The following is an 18,014-nucleotide window of genomic DNA, read 5'->3' as shown; positions in this document are numbered from 1 at the left end:
ATGCGGTCTTTAGAGAAAAATTTAATTGATAACGGATTTTATATTTTGTGTTAATTGATAAGGAACACCTTGCGGCAATTCGAATTCACTGTCTTTTGTGATCGGGCGGCATTATTAGGATAATGATAAGGACAATTATAAAATTCCGGTGCGCACGTTCGGAACCCCTGACCGCGCCGATTGATTCCAGGACCGGTGCGTAGGCGGGAGGGGATCGGCGAACGGGTTGGTGGGCGAGCGGGTGAGCGGGCGGCAGTCAGCACAATACAAAGACATGCGGACCACTCCGTAGAGTAAGAATAGTACTAGTAGTAGTAGTAGTAGTAGTAAGTGTAGTAGTAATACTTATACAGTCCGCGCGGTCATTGGCGCGTCCCGGCACTGGTAGTTTGTTGTTTTCGTCTGGGACGGGTGAAGGGGAGCAGCGTCGGCGGTGCGGTCGTCGGATATTTATTTTTTCACTTTTTCTCCAGTGGCCAGTGTTCACCACGGTTCCCAAACTTAGTGGCGTTGTTGCGGTAGTGCGACCTTTCCGCCGGCGTCGTTTTTTTAACCGTTTTCGCGCGCGCTTATTAACATTATCGTTTTGATTTCGACCGAAGAACGTTCTCAGTGCTGTAGCTGCTGCGGCAGTGTACTCTTTTCCGTCTGTTGATTGTGTGCCGGAGTGATAAGATTTAAAATTATTGTCAATTGTGTATGCTATTTTCAAAAAGGTGCGGGTAAAAGTGCGAGAACACCGAAACGTCCCGATGGAACACGGCTGAACCACGTCTCCTGAAAGTGCTACCGCTATGGAAGCCGAGCATGTCTCGGCAGAGCTGATCTCCGTGTTCGGTTGACCGCAATTGCGGCGAGTTAGGTGGACAGTCGGGGCTAGAGTGTTTAGCCGTCCGACTGTGCGGCGTAATGTTGCTGGAACACGGAGCCGCGGCCCTGTTGCTGCTGGTCCGCAGCGTGTTTGCGTACCTGCTGGTGGTGTCTGATACCGACTCGCCGGGCCTGGTGCTTTTCGATGGTGGCACTCCGTTCTATGACCGACCAGCCAGACGGTATGCACTAAATCCGGAGAAGAGTGGTGACTTTGTTTCAAAACTGTTGCGCGTTGATCACTATACCGGATCTGTTATACTTGAACAGCAGTTGGAGTGTGATGGATTCAAATATCCAGACGTTTTTACGTTCTATATAGATTCTACATCTAACGATACTCTTGAGTACATGTCTGTACCTCTGAGAATGGTGATCAAGGGTTGTGATAAAAACAGTAAGTTTATTGTATTTTGAAAATATTAATCTTTGACTATTTATAAACTTTTTATTTACTTACTGTTGATTTTTCTTATAAAATGTATAACATGTTGAAGTTATGGTAGAAAAACATGATTCATTAAAACATTAGAATTCTTCATGTTTATATAAATAACAACTATTACCTACTCTTTAAAAGTATTATTGTACATTCATTATTATCATCAATGCTAAACCTGAAGACCAGCTGGCTTATAAATATAATGCATAATTATGAATTGATTCATAACTATGGGTATTATCTTATTATTGGGTATAACCCAATTTATTGGGCATTTTAACCCTGTCTCATCATTAGTTATTATCAGTGTATAATAAAAGTATCAGTTGTGTTTAGTTTTGTGTTTATTATGCCAGATTTCTTAATCATAGACAAGAAGAAAAGAAAGGAAATTACTCAAGACCAATGGTTTAAGAGTCTTTTTTTTTTAAACATTTTAATTATATATTTTATTTTAATCCAAAAAAATCAAAATTAGTATTTATTTATTTTTTTAATTATTAATTTATTATACTGATTTGTAATTTTAAACTTATTTCATTTGACCATAAGAATTTCCTAAGTATATGAAAATCATAGATGCTACTTGAAATAAAAAGTTATAACATTTGTTTTAAATTAAATTTTCTACTTACAGTTTAATAAAAATGAAGTATAATAATTTCTCTTTAAAGTATTTGTAAATGTTTCATATTTCTTTTAATATTTATTTTGTATATATTACATATAATATAAAAAATTTATATTTTTTTATTTGATTACTTATTATACTTCTTATTTATATTTCACTTTTCTTCAATTCATGTATTATGATTCTTTAATTTAATATTTAATGAGTGTAAGTGTAATATAATATATTTATATAAGTACACATTACATTATATTACTTGTACTTTTAAGCAAAATTAAGCTTAGATTGAAATTTTCCCAATGAATAACATAAATTGAAAATATGTTCATGATTTAAAAATGTACAACTCTAGGTGCTCTTATACAGTTAGTTTAAGGTAGAGAGATAGATACATTTTTCTCAATAAATATTATTATTAAATTATATACTTTTATAAAGGTATTCTTGATAATATAATAGTTCTTAATTATGAAATGTAGGTAAATTCTTTTTTGGAAATTTCTGTAATTTGATTGACAAAAATAAGATTTATTGTGAGATCCTCATAAAAAATTTATTTTATAACTTCCTCACTTTGACATATGTTTTAAAGTCTCAGACTATATATTGCTATTTTATATGTTTATTATTATTTTATATATATGTTATATGTTGCCATTTTATAATTTATGTTATATAATATATAATATATAATATATGTTAATACACTTGATTTTAAATTTGTAAAATACTTGAAATTACTTTTTTAAATTAATGTACTTGTTTTTTAATCATATTTGATTATTTTATAGTAAAAAAATGCCAAATATTGATACTAATTTAAATATATTGTTAAAAAAATTTTTTTTTTAGAAATTGATTCTTTATTAAACTCTCGTATTGAACTTGCCAAAAAGTGGTCAAGTAAAACATTAGTTTCAGTTATTTTATCAGAATTAAAGTAAGTATCCATATTAACATAAAATAAATTAAAAAGTTCAAATTTTAATTTATAAATTGTAATCAACAGTCTCAAGTCCGGCTTTGGTATTACTACAGATGACTTAAACAAAAAATGTTGGCGGCAAAGTGAATTTGTTGCACCTCTTGGACCTTCTGTAATTCCTCAAAGTGTGTTTAATGACTGCAAAGTACGGTATGTGGATGTAAGTGACAATAGATTTAGAGTAGAGTCAAAATCTGGCGATCTTGTGGTGGCTGAAAATTTTTGTGCAACACTTGATCCAATGTCTATCGTTGTTATGATATCTTATCAATGTGATGTCAATAGTGAAATAGTGTCACCTTCGGAACATTATATTAAAGTAACTTAATTAATTTAACAATTAAAAATAATTGTTTTTTTTTTAATAATAAATAATTTTTAGATGATTCTTTGGCATAAAAGAAGTTTAACTGAAACTGGACGTGTACGTAGAGAAGTAGAAATGGCTGATAGTGGACTTCAATTTGAAAGAAGTTTATATGTAGCTAGTGTGGCAGAAGAACTTCCATCTGGCACAGTAGTTTGTAGTGTCCATGCAAGAAGTATGCCTCCGAATAACAATCCAATTGAATACCAAATGAGTCCTATCATTGATACTAGATCACATGCAATGTTCACCATTGATTCCAATTCTGGTTTAGTCACAACATTGGTATCATTAGATAGGTATGTATTTATTTATTTTTCGTATTCATATTCATAATAGTACTAGTATAGAAACCCATAACAATTTAAAAACAATATTCTTTTCATCAGTTCATTCACACTTAAACTTAATTCATGTTTAGAAAAACCATTTTTATTATCATTTAAATATTGTTTGTATTTTAATAATTTATTTAAAGTACTGGTGAACAGTTCATGAATAATGCCACCAGTTGCAAAATATCAATGTAATAATAAATTATTATTATTAATATTATTATATATTATAATTACATTATTATCTGGTAAATAATATATATTAAATAATTAATAATAGACCTACATTTTATTTATTGTGTATAATAATATAAATTTTCATTACAACAAAAATGTATTTTCAGTAAAAAATTTTTTTAAATTCTTCATATAGTAACTTCAACTATTTTAATAATATACTCCATTTTAAGACTGAAAAAAAAAAATTACAAGTATAACGTATTTATTTAATCCAAATTGTGTGATTAAATTACTTTCAGAGAATTTATGGATGTACATTATTTACGAGTCATTGCTATATATACAACATCTCATCCATCTACAGCAACTACAACACTTCAAGTAAATGTGGTAGATGCTAATGATCACTCTCCTGTATTTGAGTCTGCTTCTGGAATGTATGAAGCTTCTGTAAGGGAATCTGTTTCTGTTGGAACTACAATTATTACCATACGAGCAACAGATTTAGATATTGGACTTAATTCTCAAGTATGATTTATTATATAAACTTTTACTTTATTATATTAATAATTTCAAAATGTGTTATTTTTTCAACAATTGAGTTTTTATTATGTATTTTTTTTTTTTTTTTTAGATTGAATATTCTATTGAAAGTATTTCTGGTGGTGGTTTGAATGCTAGTGCAGATGAAACTTTTGGAATAGATCTTCGTAGTGGTATGGTTAGTGTTAGGCGAAATTTAGATCGTGAAGTGTGTGAAGTTTATACAGTCATGGTTAAAGCAAGTGATCAAGCAGTACCGCCTTCACCAAGACGTTCAGCAATTGCTTCATTAGTAGTAAAAGTATTGGATGACAATGACAACTATCCACAATTTTCAGAACGAGCTTATACTGCTAATGTTGCTGAAGACCTAAATCCTAACCAAAGACCAGTTATTGCTACAATTAAGTAAATATCAATAGCTATTGTAGATAAATTAGAAGAGTTAATTTTTTTAGTGTTTTAATTATATAATTTTTATAATAAATATGTATGAGTAGTTTTACTTTACCTCTAATTTGGTACTTTTATTATGAATTTATTTTAACTATTTGAGGTATTAAAAATATAACATAATTTTAGAGCTACTGATGCTGACCAAGGTTTGAATGCTGTTGTGAGGTATGCCATAATTGGTGGAAATACTCAGGGACAATTTTCTATTGATAGTCAAAATGGAGAAGTTTCACTAGTTAAATCTTTGGATTATGAAGCTATGCGAAGTTATCGAATTATGATTAGAGCTCAAGGTATATAATCAAGTAAATTAAACTAAAATAATTTCTTAACAGTTTGTATTCTATTACAGATGGTGGGAATCCAAGTCGGTCTAATACAACTTTATTATTAGTAAATGTAAAGGATGTGAATGATAACCCTCCTAGATTTTACACTTCGCTTTTTCAAGAATCTGTCTTAGAAAATGTAGCTGTTGGATATAGTATTGTTAGAGTTCAAGCTTATGACGCTGATGAAGGAGAAAACGGTGCTTTAAAGTATCGAATATTTCCAAGAGACTTTGAGGGTGCTCCTACTGAGAACTTACCAATAACTATAGATGAAAAGAGTGGTTGGGTGTATACAACTCACCTTTTAGACAGAGAAACTAATCCCAAATATCAATTTCAAGTTGTGGCTGAAGATGGTGGTGATCCACCAAAATCCGCTACAACAAGTGTTGTAGTCACTATTCAAGATGTTAATGACAATGAGCCAATATTTAATCCAAAAGAATATGAGGTTGTTATTAGTGAAGACTCCTCTCCAGGAACCCCACTTACAACTGTCATAGCTACTGACCCAGATGAGAACCCAAGGTATTATTATAAATTATACTTATAAAATTGTCTTTTATTATTTATTATTAATTCTTCTTTTATTTTTTAATTTTGAAGATTACATTATGAAATAGTTAGTGGAAATTTAAGAGGAAGATTTGCTATTGCAACTCATAGTGGCAAAGGATTAGTTACTGTAGCTCAACCACTTGATTATAAACAAGAAAAGCGTTTTATTTTATCTGTAAGTAATTGATAATATTAGTTAAGTTTGTTATTCTATTAAGGAGATATTTTTATTTGTATAATTAATATACTTATTAGTGATTTGAAATCAATTGAATAATTTGAACATTATTACATATTTAATTTAATATTAATAATTATTTGTTATTAAAAACAATATAGGTTTCCGCAACTGACTCTGGTGGTTTATTTGATACTGCTACAATATATGTTAATGTGACTGATGCTAATAATTTTGCCCCTTTATTTGATAATGCACCCTATACTGCTAGTATTTATGAAGATGCTCCAGTTGGTTCTACAGTTCTTGTTGTCTCAGCCACTGATGGTGATGTTGGTCAAAATGCTTTAGTAAGTAGTCTTATTAAGTAACTTTTAAGTAAAACTATAAATATCTAAATTATCTATTTTATGATCTTTAGATTACTTTTTCTTTAGCAAGTGGTTATGGTGATGCCTCAGAGTTTACCATCAATTCTCAAACCGGTGTTATTGTCACAACAAAAGCATTAGACCGTGAAGTTCAAAGTGGATATTTACTTACAGTAACTGCTCGAGATGGTGGTAATCCTCCACTCTCAGATACTACTGATATAGAAATATCAGTTACTGATATTAATGATAATGCACCACAGTTTTTCAATGCTTCATATTATGGATCAGTTTCTGAAGATGCTCTGACTGGAACTAGTGTTCTTCAAGTATAAATACTGTTAACTATTTTATCCTTATATATTTAATTTGATTGTATTTTTATTATTTAGGTTAGTGCATCAGATGCAGATTCAGGTTTGAATGGTCGCATTAAATATGCTTTAGATGATGGTGTTGAAGCTTTTGTTATTGACCCAACTTCTGGAATACTAAGAACTGCCACTTCTTTAGATAGAGAAAGCATTCCTCAATACAATATTCATGTATTTGCAATTGATAAAGGTTCACCATCTCTTTCTACAGCTGTAAGTGGATAAAATAATAATAAGGAATGAAAAATTATACTATAATTTAAATGTTTACTAGGTGCCTGTTACTATTCGTATTGAAGATGTAAATGATTCACCACCTGTTTTTGAATCTGACAAATTAGTCATGTACATCCCTGAAAACTCACCCATAGGTTCTACTGTTGGAGAACTGTATGCTAAAGACCCAGATGAAGGGCCTAACGCAATTGTTCAATATTCTATAATTGGTAATATAAATATCTGAAAATAATTGTATTATATATATATATATATATATATATATAATATATATTAGTAGTACTTCAACTTTTGAAAAAAAGTTTCTTTCATTTAATTAAATTTATTTTTAGATATATATATATTGCACATAATATATCATACAGTTTTGGTAATTTTGTACTGAAATTTAATAACATCCAATTATAATACTGTTTGTCCAAAGAAATAGAGCTAGGTTAAAATACTCAATAAACATAATCCTATTTGATTTTATTATATTATTAATATATAATTAATTAATCAACTTTTAAAATTATATGTTTAAAAGGTTATTATTATTTACATTAATTTTAAAAATATAGAATTAAAATTGTTCCCATAAATGTACCAAAATAAGACAGTTATAATAATGTTCTTTAGTTATTCTTTATATTGTGTTCATTAATCTTAAATATATTTTTATTTTTTTTTTAAGAAAATAATTATAATTAATGAGTTAATTTAACTTGGTAGGTGGAGATGATGCTAGCAGTTTTTCCTTGTTAAGAAGACCTGGAGTTGATAAAGCTGAACTATTAACTTCTGTTGAACTAGACTATGAATCAAATAAAAAAAAATTTGATCTAGTAGTTCGTGCTTCATCGCCTCCATTACACTCAGATGCTCCATTAACTATATATTTAACAGATGTAAATGATAATGCCCCAAGACTTTCAGATTTTCAAGTCATTTTTAATAACTTTAAAGATTATTTTCCTATTGGAGTGTTTGGTCAAGTTCCTGCATTTGATGCAGATGTATCTGATAAGCTTATTTATCGAATAATATCAGGAAATAATGCTAATTTAGTCAAATTAAATGAATCAACTGGTATGCTAACCTTGTCTCCTCAGCTAAATACTAATGTACCCAAGATTGCTTCAATGGAAATATCAGTTACCGGTAAATTATTTATATCTTGTTTTGTTTTTAAACGTGGATAATATGTTAAAATAATTATATTTATTTTAGATGGAGTAAATGAAATCAAAGCTACTATGACTCTAATAGTAAGATTAGTCACTGATGAAATGCTTTTTAATTCAGTTACTGTTCGATTAGCTGATATGACTAAAGAAGCTTTTTTATCTCCGTTGTTGGAATTTTTCATATCTGGTTTAGCTGCGATTATTCCATGCCCAAAAGAAAATATATATGTTTTCAGTGTACAAGATGATACAGATATTGATGGAAGAGTTTTAAATGTAAGTTTTTCAGCAAAACAGCCAGATGGAGTTTTTTATACTCCTCAATATCTTCAAGAACGTGTTTATTTAAATCGAGGAATACTTACTCGTTTATCAACTCTTCAGGTAATTATGAGTTTTAATTCGATAATTTGAAAATTTTACGTTTAACTAATTTATTTAAAATGTATTAATTATCAAATTATTTATTTTAATTTCAGATTTTACCGTTTGAAGATAATTTGTGTGTTCGAGAACCTTGTTTGAATTTTGAACTTTGCTTAACTGTTTTGAAGTTTGGGAATGCTTCATCATTTATTAGTAGTGACACTGTATTGTTTAGGCCAATATACCCTGTAACTACATTTGCTTGCCAATGTCCTCATGGTTTTACTGGTATATTTTGCTTAATCTAAACTTGTTATATTTTTAAATATTCTAACTGTATATTCAAATTAGGGAGTCAAAAATATTTTATGTGTGATACTGAAGTGGATTTATGCTATTCTAATCCTTGTAAAAATGGAGGTCAGTGTCGAAGTAAAGAAAGTGGATATTCATGCATTTGTCCACATCGTTTTACTGGCGACAATTGTGAAATCAACTTAAACCATGATGAATGCAAACCAGGAATATGTCATTCAGGGGCTACTTGTACACCATTAAAAAGTGGTGGATTTTTGTGTGATGATTGTTCTCCAGCTGGTACTTTCGAACACTATGATGAAGTTTGTAGACTGCGTTCTCGAAGCTTTCCAAAATCTTCATTTTTGACCTTTCCATCTTTGAAACAAAGAAATCGGTTACATATTTCCTTAAAGTTTGCAACATTAGAGGAATCTGGATTGCTATTATATAATGGTCGATACAATGAACGTCATGATTTCATTGCCTTGGAACTTATTGAAGGTGGTCGTGGAATGCAATTTTCATTTTCTTTAGGATCTGAAATTACTTATGTAATTGCATATCCACCTAATAGTGTAGTAAATGATGGGCTTTGGCATTCTGTCACAGTATCTTATATTAATCGAGTGAGTAATATTATAATTATATTTACAAAATTATAACATTTACATTAGTATTTAATATTTTCTTCTTAGAGCGCAACACTTAGTTTAGATGACTGTGATGTTCCATTAACTATAAAATATGGTACAAAACTTGGTTATTCTTGTGCTAATGTTTCTACTCAAGTTTTAGAAAAAAGGTAACAATTATTATTTTACAATAGAACCTCAACAATTCAGAGTAATGGTGAGGAGTAATCACATGAATAAATAAAAACTACAGTTAATTGCCTTATTTAACAAATTTACATTAATTTTTTTTATTTATTTCATTTTTATTTAACTTATGTTATATAAATACATATTGTCATGTTTCAAAATTATCTGAGCTTGACATATGGAGTAATCAGTCTTTGTTTATTTTTGATATAATTACAAATTTTCGGATAAATGAGCATGGTTAATTGAGGTTCTACTGTACTTGAAAATTTTAGATTATATTTATTATTTATTTTATTTTTAGATGTGAAATATTAACTGAAAGTTGTCATCGTTTTTTGGATCTTACTGGTCCCCTTCAAATTGGTGGATTGCCTATGTTACCAGATTCTACTAGTTTTCAAGTAAAAAGTAAAGATTTCATAGGATGCATTGCTGATTTATATATAGACTATAAACTTCTTGATTTGAATAGGTTAGTTAATACTGTAAATAACTTTCTTAAAATCAAATAATATCATATAAAATTTAATGTCAATTTATTTTATTAATTGTTTTATTTTTAGTTTTGTTGCTGATAATGGTACCATCATTGGATGTCCAGAACGCAAATCTTTATGCGTGGATACTCCTTGCTTCAATGGTGGTAGTTGTTCTGACCACTGGGGTACATATAAATGTGACTGTCCCAAATTGTGGGGAGGAAAAAACTGTAGTCACGGTAATTATATTATAAATTCTCATACTATATAATATATTAATATGAAATTATGTTATAGCCATACAAGCTCTTTGGCATTTTTCTGGTGACGGTATTGTAGCATTCAATCCATTATTGCGTACTATTCAATTTCCATGGTATACATCATTATCATTTAAAACTAAGAAAGCTGATTCTTCAGTCATTTCTGTGAATATAGGACAAAATACTACTGCTCGAATTTATGTTAGTAAACATTACTTTAAATTAGTGGTTTTAATTTTTATTTATAAATTGTATGCATTTTTAGCTGGAAAGTGGTTTCATTGTTTATATCGTTGATGGCCAAAAAGCAGTATTTAGTAATGTGCAAATTAATGATGGTGATTGGCATAATCTTGAAATTGTATGGCAGAATACAGGCGGAATAAAATTTATTCTAGATTATGGAATACGTTCTACCATCAAAACGCTCAATGCTAAACTTCAAGGTCAATTTATTGGAAAAATTCAATTAGGAAATTTTAATGAAGATTTAACTAATGTTGATGAAAATACTGGATTTGAAGGCTGTATTAAAGTAAACAGGAACATTTATTGTTATCATTGTATTTTAATTTTCTCATATTGAATATTTATATATATATTTATTAATTAAATATTAAACTAATCAAAAATTAGGATGTTCGAATTGGTCATAGTGGAGGAACTACTGTATTAGAAATTCCTGAACTTATGATACGTGTTAGTGAAGATTGTAAACAAGATAATCCATGTAATGGTAATAAATGTCCAAAACATAGTGATTGTATTCCTTCGTGGCATAATTATACATGTAGATGTCACACAGGTAGTTATTTTTAAGACTTATTATTTTAAAACATTTATTTATTTCTATAAATACTACACACATTTTTAGGATTTGTGGGAATTACTTGTGATAGTGTATGTGATACCAATCCTTGTGAAAATAATGCTCTATGTGTTGAAGATCGAAAGAGTTTCCGTGGTTATCATTGTCAATGTAATTCGTCTACATATAATGGTATGTTATCTTTTTAAGATTATATAATTTAAAAATAATTCTTTATGGAATATTTTTGCAGGTGATTACTGTGAAAATGAACTGAAAGAGTCATGTCCTATAAGTTGGTGGGGACATCATCGAGGAGTTTGTGGTCCATGTAATTGCATGGTAGACAATGGTTATAATCCTCACTGTAACAAAACTACAGGACAATGCTATTGCAAGGTAAAACTATTATATTTTTATTAGAATATATAGGTTATTTTAAAATATTTGTTTAGGATTATCATTATACTCCTCTCAATTCTAATAAATGTCTTGAATGTGGATGTTATAATGTGGGTTCTTTTGACCGATCATGTGATCAAACTACTGGTCAATGCAAATGCCGTCCTGGTGTGATTGGTCTCAGATGTGATCAATGTCCAAATTCCTATGCTGAAGTTACGTTAAATGGATGTGAAGGTGAATATAATTATTACATTTAAATGTTTATCTATTGGTAAACCATTATTTAAAGAATATTCTTAATTAATGTATTTTAGTTATATATGATGGCTGTCCAAAAAGTACAGCTGGCAATATATGGTGGCCTAGAGCAAAATGGGGAGAAATGGTAACTGAAAACTGTCCATCTGGTTCTCAAGGCAAAGCGACACGTTTATGTCTTAATACGTTGGATGGATGGCAATCACCTGATATTTTCAATTGTACTTCAAATTCGTTTATAGACCTTCAGAGACTTGTGAGTATATAAATTTAATTACTAAATATTGAGTACAATTTGTTAAAATTTACAAATTATCAATTCTACTCTATAGGATGTCTTAAAAATAAAGATCTTTATTTATTTTTAGTTGATTGGATTAGAAACCAAATCTATTAAGGTAACTACATTCGTTGCAGTAAATGGTGCTATTAGTCTTCATAAAGCTGTCAATAATACTCCTGTTCTCCATGGTTCTGATGTTCTTATTGGTCAACAACTTGTACAACATTTATTATCTCATGAAGGGTCTTTGTCGGGTTTGAATTTGACACATAGTCAGGATAAAGATTATATACTGGTTAGTGTTTATTCTATATTTATAATTTTTATTTATCCAAATTGAGTTAATTTTAAAGTTAAAAATATAATTTTTAGAATTTAATTATGGCTTCAAGTCGTTTGTTAGACTTAAATGAAAGTGACCATTGGAAACATATTAATAGTATGACGTCACAAGGGCCATTTAATTTAATGAATACAATTAATAACTATGTGGCTACTTTATCTACTACTCAACATGATACTTATACTGATCCATTTGAAGTTGTTAGTCCTAATATTGGTTGGTGTAATTTATATTTTTATTAAAAATGTTATCATTATTGACAGTAAAAATTTTTATTGAATATCGATAATAATTAAAACTTTACAGTTGTTGGCTTGGATGTAGTGTCAGCAGAGAGTTTATTTGGGTTTGAACCTGAACATGAGCAACCAGATTTATCTACTTCTGCATTAACAGAAGAAAAAGTAGTTTTACCTGACTCATCTATACTCCAACCAGCTATACAAGTATATATTTAATTATATTTTGAATTTTAACCAATGCATTTATTTTTAATTTGTTCTTGTTTTAGGTTTTAAGTTTAAAACCTGGTTCAGAAATATTAGGTTTGAAAAATATGGGTAGCCCTGTAGTTGTTTTACCAAAATATAATAATTATCTTCTGGATAATTCTAAATTTGATAAACACACTCAAATAATGGTGCCCATTGATTTGCTGGGAATTGAGCCAATAAAACATGGAATGACCACAACTAAGGGACAACTTTCTAAAAATGAGGCAGTTGTTGGCTATGTACAATATCGAACACTTGGTGCATTGTTACCTTTACATTATGATGATACTGTTTTAAAAAGATATTCTGTAGACCTTCAAGTAGGATCTCCAGTTATTTCATTAGTTGCAACTCTAAATCAGAACAATCCAAAGAGTAAGATTTTTAATTTCATACAAAATACATTGATTAATAATAATAAAAAAAAAAATTTGAAATTTACTTAGGAAAACAGCGGCATGTGAATGGTAAAGAAATTTCAGAATTATCTGATATGGTACCTTTAGATTCTCCAATTCGTATTAAAATTTGGATAAACAAAAATCCAGTAACGCTAAGATCTAATCCACAATGTGTACGGTGGTCAACTTCTAGAGTGTAAGTTTTCAAATAGTATATTTACCCAACAATTGTCTTTACTTTGCCACAAGACAGTTTTATGATAAATTATATTAATTTTAAAATAATATTTTGATTTTCTGTTAACATTTTTTTTTTGTGTGATAAACTGGTAGATTGAGACAGTAAATTATTATTAGTACTGGTCTGGTGGTGCTTTTGAAAATAAATTTAACTAATTTTTTTATCATTTTTCCCAAGCGTAAAAAAAATTTTTTGTATATTATTTAATTTATGATCATATAATTAATCATTTTTAACTATGGACATTTTCTAATTTTATATTCATACATAATATATTTTAATAATATCCCATTTAAAATAAAAGTTTATTTGTATACATATATATTCATTAAGTATTTTATTATAATTAATTCACTAAATAATTTTAAAAATAAAGGTTACTTTATTTATCCCTAGTATGTAATGTATATAAATTATATACACAAATTACTTTTTAAATTACATATTTTTTATTTTGAATATAGACTGAATGGTGAATGGACTCGAGCTGGTTGCCATACAGAACTACCAGAAGATGATTGGTGGAAAAAGGATCCTATTTACATTAATTGTACATGTAATCAACTATCAACATATGCTGTTCTTACTGATGTGGTTGATGAACATGTAATTTATTTTCCCTATTCTATCAATAATTTTTTGTTTAATATTAAATTTAATTAAAATTTAATTTAATCTATTATTATCATTATTTTTTTTTTATTAGTACATAGTTGAATATTCAAATCTAGAACTATTCTTAATTCTGATATCATTTGGATTAGCAATCATTGCCCTTATTGTAACATGTGTATTATTAGTAGCAGTGCGTGCAGGAACTAATACTAGTTCCATTTATTCACATTTTGCTTTATGTTTACTTCTTACACAATGTGTTTATTTGGCTGCTACTCAAACACGAGGAACTCTCTATACTTTTGAGGTAATATATATTTATATTTTTGTATTAAATGTTTTGATTAGCTTTTGATATTATAAATGTTTATTTTATTTTTAGATATGGTGTAAATTTTGTTCTATAACTTTGCATTATTTATGGTTAGCAACTATTGGTTGGTGTTTAGTGGCTGCTCTACACTTATACCGAATGCTTACTGAACTAAGAGATGTAAATCATGGTCAAATGGGTTTTTATCACAGTATTGGTTATGTTTTGCCAGCTATAATTGTCAGTTTATCAGTTGGAGTCCGTATAAACCAATATGGAAATTACTATTTTTGTTGGTTATCAGTTTATGAGTCTGTTATTTGGAGTTTGATTGGTCCTACTTGTCTTGCTGTGGCTATCACTGTTATTGTATTACTTCTTTGTATAAGAGCAGCGTTTACATTAAAAGATCATGTGCTCGGTTACGGAAATCTAAGGTATAATTTAATTTATAGTTACAATTTTAAATTATGTAATCACTAATTACGAATAATTAAATATTTTAGGAGTGTTTTGGTTGTACAAGTGATCTGTGTGCCTATACTAGTTGGTGTCTGGTTACTAGAAGTAGTTGTAGCATCAGAACGTGATACACGACTTACATATACATTGTGTGCTGCTGTTTGTAGTCAAGGTTGGCTTGTACTATTGGGTCTGTGTTATTCCAATGCTAAGCTTCGATGTGGAGTGCATCACTGTGCATTAAGGCTTATAGGCAAAGAAATACCTGAAAAAAATGAACCAGATTCTGGTATTGGAGCAGTATCGCCTCCAACTATAAGATCATCATTGTCTTATCGTAATACTGGAGTTGCAAATCCAGATGGAGTTAGAAGACCAATTGGTATTTCTATGTCTAGTACCACTTCCAGATCAACAACTAAGACGAGTAGTAGTCCCTATAGGTAATTTAATTAGTGTTAATTAAATTCAATATCACTTTTGATAGTAGTTAATTAGCATATTAAAATAAAATTTCATATTTAATTAATGAAAACTTATGAGATAATAGTGAAAAATTAAGAATTTTTTTTTTTAAAAAAAAATAAATAAATAATACTATATGGTTAAAAAAAAAATTGTAATTATACTTTTATTTGCTTTGTTTTATTTGTTATTGAAATTATGTTGAAATTAAGCTAAAAAAAATTAATTAAATTGAGTTTTACAATAAAAAAAAAATTATTTATAAATTTCTTGAATAAATATTTACTGAAAATTATTATTATTTAATTATAATTTAAATATAATGAATATTAACTAAATTAGTATTTTCTTTCAGAAGTGATACTCAATTAAGGAATACATCAACAACAACAAGTAATTATGACCATTCAACATCTGACTTACCATCTAGTTTTCATCGAACTCAACATACATCAGATTCAGATTCTGAAGGATCAGGAGAAGGAAGAAGTTTAGACCTGGCTTCTTCTCATAGTAGTGATGAAGATAACTCTTCTCGCCATAGAGGTCGTAGGAGTAATGTTTCTTCAAACCGACCTCCACCTTTCTTACCAAACATACATGAAGATCCAGGATTACCTCCATCCCTCAATGTAATTACAAATTCTCAATTGTTTCCTAATTTAAAACCATTGTATGCTCCAAGATGGACTAGTCAGCATTATCCAACAGGTAAATATTACAATATATATTTTTAATTTATATAATGCTAATTAAGTTATTTTAAAATTATACTTTACTGTGTAAATGTTTATGTATTTTATAAAAACATTTTACTTATTTATTTAATGTTAAGTTCAAGAAGAAGACCATGCTGTTGGACAACATCGTTGGACAGGATCTACAATATCTGATCAAGATAATTCCGTTATAAATAATCGGATGTCTCTTGAACCACCTCTACTAAGTAATGAACATTTTGGTTTTCACCATAAGAGTTCAACATTTAATTCTCTAAATAAGACTGAATCAGAAGGTGATGTAGATGATAAAGCTAGTCTTGGAGACAAATACTTATTTCCTTATACAGGTGATTTTATCTTATTTTTTAGTTTAAACAATTCAATAATAATGAAGTAGTTTGTAATGTAGCAATCAATTTTCAATAATATGAATTTATTTTGTAGCTGAGGAAGATCATTGTTACTCACCATATCGAGATATATATGGTGATAACCATAGAGGAAGTGATTTATATGGTATTTCTATGCCACCTCCCATGACTAACCGAGGAAGTGAAAATGGATCGTTACATAGTGTGGATAATAGGTTTGTAACAGCTCGAGCTTATAGCCAACCAGTGTCACCATCTACTCATGCTTCCACTTCTACTCTTAATTTACAATCAAGACATGGTTACACAAATGAGTATGGTATACAGGAAATTATGGAATCCGAGTAAGTTTTTCTGCTTGATAATTATTGTTATTTATATTATTAATGTTATGTATAACATTATTTTGATATAATAGTATTATAAAGGCATATACACATACAAATTAAATTCACTTTACAATATATTTTACTATCACTATAAAATTACACTTATTTAATAAAATATCTGTTTTGCTAATTTTAAGAAATAAACAGCTAATACTCAATTAACTTGATAATATTAACACGATATATAATGGTTATTTTCTTCTTTTGTATCGCTGCTATGGTGTTTGGACTTTACAGTGAAGAAGTGGTAAGTTTTTCTGCATTTTAATTTAGTTTTATGGAATTAAAATATAAGTATTGACAAGTATTATAGTAATGTTAATAATATGTATATTATATAGTGAATATATGCTTATTGTTTATTTCTGTTATTGTTAAGACTGATTAAAAATTGAAAAAGTATTAAAAAAAATAATTGACATTATTTTTAAAAATGTTCATACATTTTACTTGCAATACATAAGTATATTTTTATTTAAATTTTATCTATCATTTGATTAATTTAAAAATTAAAATAAAATCCGTTAATTATAAACTATTGTTTAGTATTAGGCAACAAGTATGTTTCTCTTATATACATTGAATATAGTAAAATTATTTTCTGTACTTCACTCTTGGTGATTTCAACATCAAGTTTAGGTACTCTTACCAATTATACAAATTATTGAGAACATTGACTGATATCATTAAAGTTTTGTCATTTTTTTTTTTTTTAAATATGAATTTAAACAAAATTGTGAACAATTGAAAAATGTTTTTATTCAAATACTCAGTATTGTATTATAGTGGTAAAAATTAAAAAAAAAATTTCTGATAAATAACTTTATTTTACTATATTCGTGTAAGATTAAATTGATGTTACTGTTGTACACTTTTAAGATTCTATTAAAACTTATAAATATTAAAAATATATCTAAAAAACATTTTAAAATCCTACAAAATCTTTGAATAGATTTTTAAATGTATTATAAATGTAGAAAAATTATTGAATTTGAATAACTAATATTTATTTTTCAAAATTTTTTCTTCTATGATTTAAAAATACCATGTGTACACACCTAATATATTATCATAAAGTACCCTGTTATATAAATAAGCATATTTTAATAGAAATTTTATCATTAAGTTATTAGTTTATTTCTTAAACTTAAACTAAATATTAAATAAAAATAATTCAATCTTAA

The 18,014-nt window shown here is 28.3% G+C and overlaps 1 protein-coding gene across 3 annotated transcripts in view; it reads left to right on the top strand.

Annotated features, from left to right (window-relative positions):
- Positions 1 to 283: 283 nt before the first annotated feature.
- LOC112683025 (protocadherin-like wing polarity protein stan) overlaps positions 284 to 18,014 on the top strand; it is a gene marked incomplete at its 3' end in the record, with an annotated part of 18,925 nt that continues 1,194 nt past the window's right edge. The window contains 40 exon segments of one of the 3 annotated variants that reach the window (XM_025553864.1): positions 285 to 1,267; positions 2,796 to 2,883; positions 2,953 to 3,247; positions 3,311 to 3,594; positions 4,110 to 4,338; positions 4,445 to 4,761; positions 4,936 to 5,102; positions 5,162 to 5,669; positions 5,748 to 5,874; positions 6,039 to 6,227; positions 6,299 to 6,577; positions 6,641 to 6,835; positions 6,897 to 7,068; positions 7,574 to 8,002; positions 8,072 to 8,412; positions 8,508 to 8,682; positions 8,746 to 9,320; positions 9,390 to 9,496; positions 9,820 to 9,990; positions 10,082 to 10,236; positions 10,295 to 10,461; positions 10,526 to 10,795; positions 10,897 to 11,065; positions 11,135 to 11,260; positions 11,322 to 11,467; positions 11,524 to 11,707; positions 11,788 to 11,987; positions 12,100 to 12,309; positions 12,387 to 12,573; positions 12,664 to 12,803; positions 12,869 to 13,226; positions 13,298 to 13,448; positions 13,958 to 14,099; positions 14,200 to 14,415; positions 14,491 to 14,858; positions 14,928 to 15,326; positions 15,704 to 16,059; positions 16,184 to 16,417; positions 16,515 to 16,785; positions 17,068 to 17,077. In XM_025553864.1, the coding sequence (XP_025409649.1) occupies positions 910 to 1,267; positions 2,796 to 2,883; positions 2,953 to 3,247; positions 3,311 to 3,594; positions 4,110 to 4,338; positions 4,445 to 4,761; positions 4,936 to 5,102; positions 5,162 to 5,669; positions 5,748 to 5,874; positions 6,039 to 6,227; positions 6,299 to 6,577; positions 6,641 to 6,835; positions 6,897 to 7,068; positions 7,574 to 8,002; positions 8,072 to 8,412; positions 8,508 to 8,682; positions 8,746 to 9,320; positions 9,390 to 9,496; positions 9,820 to 9,990; positions 10,082 to 10,236; positions 10,295 to 10,461; positions 10,526 to 10,795; positions 10,897 to 11,065; positions 11,135 to 11,260; positions 11,322 to 11,467; positions 11,524 to 11,707; positions 11,788 to 11,987; positions 12,100 to 12,309; positions 12,387 to 12,573; positions 12,664 to 12,803; positions 12,869 to 13,226; positions 13,298 to 13,448; positions 13,958 to 14,099; positions 14,200 to 14,415; positions 14,491 to 14,858; positions 14,928 to 15,326; positions 15,704 to 16,059; positions 16,184 to 16,417; positions 16,515 to 16,785; positions 17,068 to 17,077 (9,465 nt within the window). In that variant the 5' untranslated portion in view covers positions 285 to 909. 3 annotated transcript variants of the gene reach the window in all.

Source organism: Sipha flava, unplaced genomic scaffold, assembly GCF_003268045.1.
Source record: "Sipha flava isolate LNK unplaced genomic scaffold, YSA_version1 217_pilon_pilon, whole genome shotgun sequence".
NCBI lineage: Eukaryota > Metazoa > Arthropoda > Insecta > Hemiptera > Aphididae > Sipha > Sipha flava.
This window is presented reverse-complemented; position numbering and strand designations above follow the sequence as displayed.